Consider the following 8,300-nt stretch of genomic DNA (forward strand, 5'->3'; position numbering starts at 1 on the left):
AGTCAGCTCCAGATGTCAATTCGCTCAGGAAATCTTGACTTAAAACTTGACTGAAGTGATGCAGTGATGCCAGCCAATAAAAGCAGGAGCTCACTATTAGATTCCTAAATGACTAAAGACCAGCTTTTCAATGTCACAGAACCACAGAATCATTAAGTTTGGAAAGACCACCAAGACCACCCAGTCCAACCATCAGCCTGTGCCTGCTCTAAACCACGTCACTCAGTGTGACATCTACCTTTCTCTAAACACCCCTAGGGATGGTGACTCCGTCACCTCCCTGGGCAGCCTGTACCAGACGTTTCTTTCTGAAGTTTTAGTCCCAGTGGCATTCTGTGGTGTGCCATTCTCTGGGCTGGCTGGGCCCACATTTTGTGCTGCTAAAAAGTGACAGTAGACTGACTTTGGTTTGACACTCAGTGGAATGGACTCTGTTCAGGCTTCTGAGGTCAGCTCAAATGATCAAAGTACACTTCTGGCATTTTAAGATCTATGGCTTCAGGGCTCATCCCAGCCTCTTATGTATCAGTTTGATTAAGTAAAACTTCTGCTGGAATGTCCTTGCTCTCTCATGGACTTTTTTTTTTAAATTTTTTTTTTTTGTGTGCATGCATGTCTATTTGAAACAAGAAATGATGGGTTCAAACTTCTGTAGTAAAGGGAAGCAGATGAGTGCACTCACAGCTGTGGTTTTATTTCCTTGTTTCTACAGATGTGTTCATACTCGTGCTTGTAGGGCAACTGGGTGTTTGCCTCTTTCTGGTGTTCGCTGATATCGATGATCTCTACTCTAAGATGGATGTGAGTATTGTTCCACTGTGAATTTTCCTCCTATAGCTGGTCCTATTACAAGTGCACCAGTAGTGTTTTTAACAAAAGGCACAGATTTTTGCAGGGATGTTTGACACCTCTGAAGACCAACTGGCTGCTAAGGCAATAGATGATCTGTCATGATAATATTACCAGCAGGGCTTGGCTGATTTTGTCTGGCAGAATGCAACCTGAGGGTTACCTTGTGCAAATTCATCCTAAGAGAAATATAAGGGAAGGATAAGATATGCATCAGCTGTAGGACAGAGGTTTTGTCAGTTTGTTAAGCCTGAAAGTTATAAGGAAGATGCTGATATTCTCCACTGTGACTGTCACAAAGCCCTGTAGAAGGAGCCAAAGGAACAAACAGCAAAAGAAATGCACAGCTATCTTTTTTCCAGTACATTTGTGATCAGGATAATGAAGTGCTTTGGATTTGGATAGCAAATGCTGAACGTGATTCTGCTTTCAGTCCTATATCCTTGTGTGAAAGTTAGCAAGTGGCTTTGGAATTCTGAAACAAACAGAGATGAGGGGCACACAGCTGGATTTCAAATGCCAAGCAGCCCAGCTACAGCTGCCTCAATGCACAGCAGAATCCAGAGCAGAGGCTAAGCAGGCAGACCCGGTTAAAGAATCTGCCACGAGATGGCACTTTAAAGCAGCAAGTCTTAGCCCTGCGATGGACTGTGGCGGCACAGGACAGTATCAGCAGTGCAGTTTGCGGGGCTAAAATGCCTTTGGGGAGAACCGTGGAAACCCGGTTTGTCTGGAGGGAACGCACTGGATTTGCTGAGAAGGCAAAAAGAAGGTGTGGCAATTAGAAGCTGCAATAACCCAGCTCCCGAGCAACTGCTGATCTGAGCGTTGATCAGAGCTGTATCTCCAAAATGAATTGAGCTATAGCCAGAAACCCAGCGCTGAAAGCTATGGGACACTGGAACCAAGTCTGGAGTTTGAAATACCCAGAAGTATTTCTCATATTAGGAAGAGAGGAAGCATTTAGACCTCTTGCCGCTGTTCTGGTTTCTCTCCTGGGTCATAAGTACAAACGCTTCTTTATCAATAATTCCTCAGGATAAGTAGCAGTATTGGTTTGTCAGCAGTGTACAGCCAGTGTGGGATTCTGGCTTTTGATGACACCAGCTCCAACCCACGTCAGTATGTGCACACACTGCTTACTGCCTCTGCTTTCCTTCCAGCTGGTTTGCACCCCCACCACGTGGCGGATCTCCATGGTGATGATGCTGGCAGTCACACTGGCTGTGTCCTTTCTTGTTGAGGTGAGTGTACTGCACTGAATGCACCTGTCAGCACTATCTAGAAAGACAAAAAGAGTCAGCTCTCACTCTTTTTCCATCCTTCTCAGTCCATTTTAGGAATAACCTGTCAAACAGAAACCATTGCTGCTACTTTGCACTTCCTCTCTGTTTTCAGATTCTCACATCAGAATGGTTGGATGTGAGGAATGCCAAGCCCAACTGTCTTTCCTTTCCTCTGGTTAATGAGGTGTTTCAAACCCTGCCCCAAGCTGGAAAAAGATGAGAAGGCTTTAGTAGAGCTCTGCTAGAGATACTAAGAAGAGTCCTCAGTAAAAGACTGCCTAAGGAGTGTGGATGAGCAGGAAAGAATAGGAGATCTAGGTCTCTACTTCTTGCTGTGTGTCCTATAGATAAAGAGAAAAAGCTGCTGTTTGGATCCTCCAGAATTTCCCTTTTGCTCTTGCTTTTACAGGAAGTCATCATTGAGAACAGAGCCCTATGGCTGCTGCTGAAGATGACTTTTCAGTACCACTCCAAGAGCCATTACAAAAGGCTTCAGCAGGTGTTAGAACAGGACTCAGCCTGGCCACCTCTGAATGAAACTTTTTTCTCAGATTCTGTGGCATTATCAGTAGAGGAAGATATGGGAGGCCATAGCAACCCAACATTTGACAGCAATGAAGATGCACTATGAAGGAGAATGCAGTGGACAGTTGCAGTTGGCTGTACAAGGACTGTCTCAGAGACATAAAAACAGAAGGACTGACCCATCACTACCTTCCATTCTAATCCTAATGGGATCTGGCTCATTTTCCAGTTAACCAGAAGTGGAAAAGCTGGCTGCAGTAGCAGAATTCTGTAATGCTGTTTTTCCTCTCCCCTCAACAGCATAGAAATGGCTGACAGCTGCAAATGGAGCAGCCTGGTGAAAGCTCACAAAGTGCTTGTGGTTGAAATGCCATTGCTGCATCCTTTTGAGCTGCATTGCATAGTGGTGACTTCCAGGGATGCTTCACTCATTGTGAAAAATTTCTTCTGAAGTACATAAATGCAACACACTGAGTATTTCTGCTAAGTTCATCTACTCAAAAAAGCAGCTTTGATGAGCATGTGTTTTCTTACTCTTATTTTGATGCCAGGCTGACTTTCTGCTCACCACGTTTTGCAAGTCTGCCCACAGGTGGGTACAACAAAACAGTGTGGCCTCAGACCAAGAGGAACACTTCGTCCTTTGGGAAAGGTGTGTGTGGGTGTTGTCCCCTCTGAACTGAGTACACAGTTTGTTATTTAAAGAAGTAGCTTGCCCATGCATTTCCTAGGCAGGGCTGAGGAATGCTTTCTGAGAACTTCAGCATTGGAGACTGCATGTTCCTAAAATTCAATGCTAAACCACTCTTGCATTAACACAGAAATCCAGAGATTGAAGAAGGCTAGGAGTCATGGTGAAGAATCCTTTGGTCTTTCAGGGTACAAAGCAGGTCTGGAAAACCAAAAGCAGTCACTGGAGACTGCATTGTTTTGATTCAACATGTCTGTATCAGAACTGTCTTTGAAAAGAGATTAGCTTGAATAAAAAAAATAAGTATTTTTCTAAAAAGAATCACTTATTTGGATCAAAGTATTTTTTCATCCATTTTAGATAACTTCAACACAAACATTAAATACCTTCCCATCTATTGCAATTCAGATGACAGTACTGCACAACATCCAAACTGGAAATAGTTCACATTTGTTCATGAATCTCTCTCTGAAGTTAAGATGAATTCCCAGTTTACAACAATATCCATTGTTAGATGAAGGTGAGAGGTTTTATCTCTTGTCCCATGCAATGCATGCAACTTCAGGAGAAACCATGAGAATAGGTTAATGGTGTTATTCCTGCCATCCTCTGTTTGGGATGCAGTTGGGATCCAATTTCCTTGGAGGCCAAGTTCATTGCCTCATTTACAAGCTCCTGCACACAAGAAACGTTGCTGCATGCAACAGACTGGCAGCTGCAGCAGTTTGCAGACTAGACATTTAATTTATGTTTATGGCACAACAGGGAATGGCATAGAAGTGTCAGCTCTTTGTAAACGTGTGGTTCTTGTAGAGTTGACAGGATAGAGACCTACTTGCCTACTAAGGCCCAAAAGACAGCTTTACCTGAAGGAAGAGACAATAAAGATGCTAGGTGATATTTAACAAATGCTATTCATTCAGATGCCAGTCTTTTGCTCTATCTCCCTTTACAAGTCCAGTGTCTCCAGCCACAGTGGGTGTAAAAACCAGAAATATCAACACAATGGTATGGTAATACAAGAGTTGTAATGACAAAGGGAATAGCATGATGGAAAGGTGTTACAAAGAAAACATGCTCACCTGTCTCTGAAGATCTAGGCTCACAAGGGAAACTCCACAAGGGAGGAATCTCCAATTCAAAGCCCTTTCCCAGCAGCAGTCAGCCCTTAAATGAGGTCTAAGAGATGTACAGCCAGGCTCCACCCCTTCTGGTGTCACAGGTGAATTGCCTCACCTGTGCTCCCAGGGCTGACCGGATCCTTTTCCCAGGCACTCAATCAGTGGCTCAGGCTGGGACTCAACAGTTACCATAAAGTGTGGATATGTTTTATCATCTCTCCTTACTCATGCCAGCCACAGATCAGCAGTGCTACGTGGTCTGCCCTGCTGCACTGAACTGTTCATGTAGTGTAACTCTGCGGTCATCAGAAGGCAGGGGAGCTGCTGCAAATATCATCTCTGCAGAGCGGTCATAAGCACACATCCAGGACCCTATGTTCTGTACTCTCACCTCTGGTGAGAGCTCACACTCTACATCCTACTCATAGGGCAGTCCCCTCAGATTTGGAGTGGGGTGATATTTAGAATCATGCTGAAAATAAGTTTTCAGTTTTGCTTTTTGAGGTGCTCATTAATTTGGATTAATGGGTACCAGGATGTCACGAGCAGTAACAAGCAGCTTCTGCTTTCACAGACTGTCAGATATGGGCCACATGCTTTTTGTCCATACTTATGTGTCTGTGCATAGAAGAGAGTCAGGTACAATGTAGGTGCTCAGTTCTGCCTAATGTTTGAATTTGTTGCTTAGCATTCCCAGGCTGTTACACTGACAGAACAGTTGAGAAACAGAGACAAACCTTACCCATTTAATGAGAAACGTTTTTTCAGGGGATATGAAATGAGTGTTTTGCAAGTTCCGAGCCTGCATAAAGGCAGACACAGCCTGGCAGACCTGGATGTGCCTTCCACAGTCCTTGTTGGCAGCCCAAGCTATCCAAACAGAGCTCAAAACCCCTCAGGGTGACTGAATGTCTGGGCTCACTTTCTCCTTTTATGACTGGCAGCAGAGACCAGTTGGAAGGACCCCAGTGATCTTTGCCTGCAGAAATGTCCATCCCAGTTAGCATAGTGAAATCAAAGGGGCAGGCTGCCTGCAGCACTGGCACTGCGCTGAGCTGTACAAGCCATTCTTAACAGCTAAGTTCAAAATTGGATTTTTCTTTGAAACACAATTGTCCTAGATAATGAGATAAGGAATTTGCATTATTTTGGTCCTTTTCCTTTATTTGTTACTTGTTTATTTTGATACAGTCATCACAGTTTCTGTCTACTACTCAGCATGCCTGCTTGGTAAAGCATGGGAGCAAAGGAGGAACAAAGCTCATTCTAAAAGATGCAGATCTTTTGCTTCTTTGGGGACAAAGGGTGCTATTTTACTTCTGTCTGCACAGTACCTGCTCTTTTCTTTATAAAAAAACTGAGGCTTTTGGCATGTGCTACATGAAGCTACAACTTCACATTTCCTTATAGTTGAGTGGACACCTGGCTCTCATGCAAAAACAGAGCTTTATTGAGTGCACAAATAAGAAAAAGAAGCTGGACTGCACTCCAGAAGGGCCTGCTTTTCCACTGCAGCCCAGCAAAGCTGAGGACACAGACTTCTGGTTTGACCTGTTGGTAAGGAAGGCAGCAAGTGCCTCTTGACATAACTTCCCATGTAGAATGAAGGCAACTGCGATGCATCTCAGGGAATGGTGGCAAAGCAGAATTCTGATCAAACATATCCCTGTGAAATGAAGAGTACCAACAGGGCACCATCCTGCCCCAGCTCTGAAGGGCTCCCAGACTTGCACTTTGGTTTTAGGGTTCACAAGTGCATGTTTGCAGGGTTCTACTTTCACCTGTGTGGGGTTACTGCAGAAATTGAAGGAGTTGGTGGGGCCCTGACATAGTTGTTTTGCTTGTCTCCCTGCTCTGAAACAAAATCCACCTACCCTGAGATCACCCTTGGCAATTTTTGTCCCTCTTTTCCTTAAAGCAGGTGCAAGATTTCCCTCTGCTCTATGTAGCATTTAAATTCTATTTAAGTTAGAAAATCTTCCTGAATATCTAACCTACCTCCAAGAATCTAATTGTTTAACTAGAAATGTAGGTTTTCCCCCTGATTTATAACAAAAGTAAGAGAAAGAAAGAGTAGTTGACTATCTTTCGTGTTACGGGAGATACAGTATGCCAGTTCAGCCTTTTCTTTCATCATTCAAACAAACTCAGTTACTCAACACTGCCTCATGGCTCACGTTTTCCAAACAGTCTTGTTACCATTTGGACCCTTTCCATTTAGCTCACGCCTTCATTGAGCCTGACCTCCCAATGAGGCCTTGTTAGAAGCAAGTGGGGTGGAATAATGTCCTGTCTCACGTATCTCAGCAGCCTCCTGTAACCATGACTCAACAACAGTCACATTTCGGGCAAGGACAGACAACTGTGGTGAGCTGCCTCTCCTTCTCCGGCACACATCTGCACCACCTCCCCTCTTTTTTGCCTTTTTTCCCTCCAACTACTAAGTGCAGCATTTAGCTGAACTTCCTATGGTGATTCCATGTAGCTAGAAGCCCCAAATCTTGTGGCCTCATTTCATCCTCCTAAGGCAAGTGACTAAAAGCTCAGTGTCATGAAAACATTTCAGATGCCTCTCCATCCTGTTATATAAGCTGCTAAAAAAGCATGGATATCCCTTCCTGGGATGGAAGGTGAACCCCTGATAGCTACTTTGAGTTCAACCCTCCAGACCACCATAAAAGCGTTCTATTTCCCTGTATCCTCACATCTCATGGAGGCTGCATGGGTGGACATAAAACACACCTCACCTAGATGATCAGAATGGAGAGAATGAGTTAAACACCCCTCTAACGACACCTTGCATGAATTTCCTTCCCCTAGTGGATTGCAGGAGGCATTGATTGGCATCAAGAACTCACCTGCTTGCAATAGATCACTCTTGGTCTCTTTGTAAACAGGTGTTTTGCAACAAGGATGTCCTCAGATGGACCTTGTAAAAGGCCAGGAACCAGTACTACCAGTACTACTGTCAGGAATGAGTATTTCTTTTTAAAAGAATGGCCGGGAATGACCTGCAAGTGTACCATATCTGTTTGGCTTTGTCTTCTATGTGGTTCTAAATGACACTGCTTAGAAAAAAGAAAAAATGCTTTTTCTTACCATCATTCTGATTTTTCAAGTTTCTTCAGTATTTGGTCCATCTTTGCTGCTTCATGGACAGAAGTACAGCTGACAGAAGTCCCCAGACACAGATTTGGTTGAGTCATGCAGATCCATCCTTGTTAGGAGCTATACTCTCCCGTGAAGCCTCCCCTCAGCCCTTGCTTTGGGCTGAACAAACCAGGAGACTGGTTGCTCCTTGTATATCTTGCCTTCCAGAACCTTTCCCACCTCTGTAGCCTTCCTTTGGACCAAAATCCAGGTTTGGGGAGATGCCCAGAGAGAGACGGGGTGTTCAAAATAGGTCTCCTGTGAAGACCAGTGCCATAGCATGCACCTGCACTGTGCTGCAGCCAAGCCCAGGTCCTGCTCTGTGACTTGGACCCCAGACACCTTGCTGCCACTGTCACAAGACATAGGGTCGCTTCGGATATCGTATTATATAACAATAGACTGTGGATGAAGTCTGATGGACTTTATTGTAACTACACACACTGATTACCAGTGTAATTAAGCCTGAGCGGAATGTGAGCAATCTAAGCATAAGAAAAAAGAAAAAAGGGAAAACCACTTGCCGTGCAGGCAAGGCACAATACAGTTAACAATCGATTTTACCTGTTGATGAGCTATGATTGGGCAAATTGTTGGCATCTCATGTTCTCTGTCATGCTATTTGATGTCTCCTTCACTGCGCAGCCCCCCTGGGACCAGCCTGTCCCACTCTGGTAA

The 8,300-nt window shown here is 44.4% G+C and overlaps 1 protein-coding gene across 1 annotated transcript in view; it reads left to right on the top strand.

Annotated features, from left to right (window-relative positions):
• LOC128082647 (probable cation-transporting ATPase 13A4) overlaps positions 1 to 4,178 on the top strand; it is a 33,725-nt gene extending 29,547 nt beyond the window's left edge. The window contains exons 28-30 of the mRNA XM_052686989.1: positions 713 to 801; positions 2,013 to 2,093; positions 2,545 to 4,178. Of these exons, the coding sequence (XP_052542949.1) occupies positions 713 to 801; positions 2,013 to 2,093; positions 2,545 to 2,766 (392 nt within the window). The 3' untranslated portion in view covers positions 2,767 to 4,178. The remainder of the gene's footprint in view (positions 1 to 712; positions 802 to 2,012; positions 2,094 to 2,544) is intronic.
• The last annotated feature ends 4,122 nt before the right edge of the window (positions 4,179 to 8,300 follow it).

The sequence above is a fragment of the Tympanuchus pallidicinctus genome, unplaced genomic scaffold (genome assembly GCF_026119805.1).
Source record: "Tympanuchus pallidicinctus isolate F22 unplaced genomic scaffold, pur_lepc_1.0 scaffold22, whole genome shotgun sequence".
NCBI classification, from domain to species: Eukaryota; Metazoa; Chordata; class Aves; order Galliformes; family Phasianidae; genus Tympanuchus; species Tympanuchus pallidicinctus.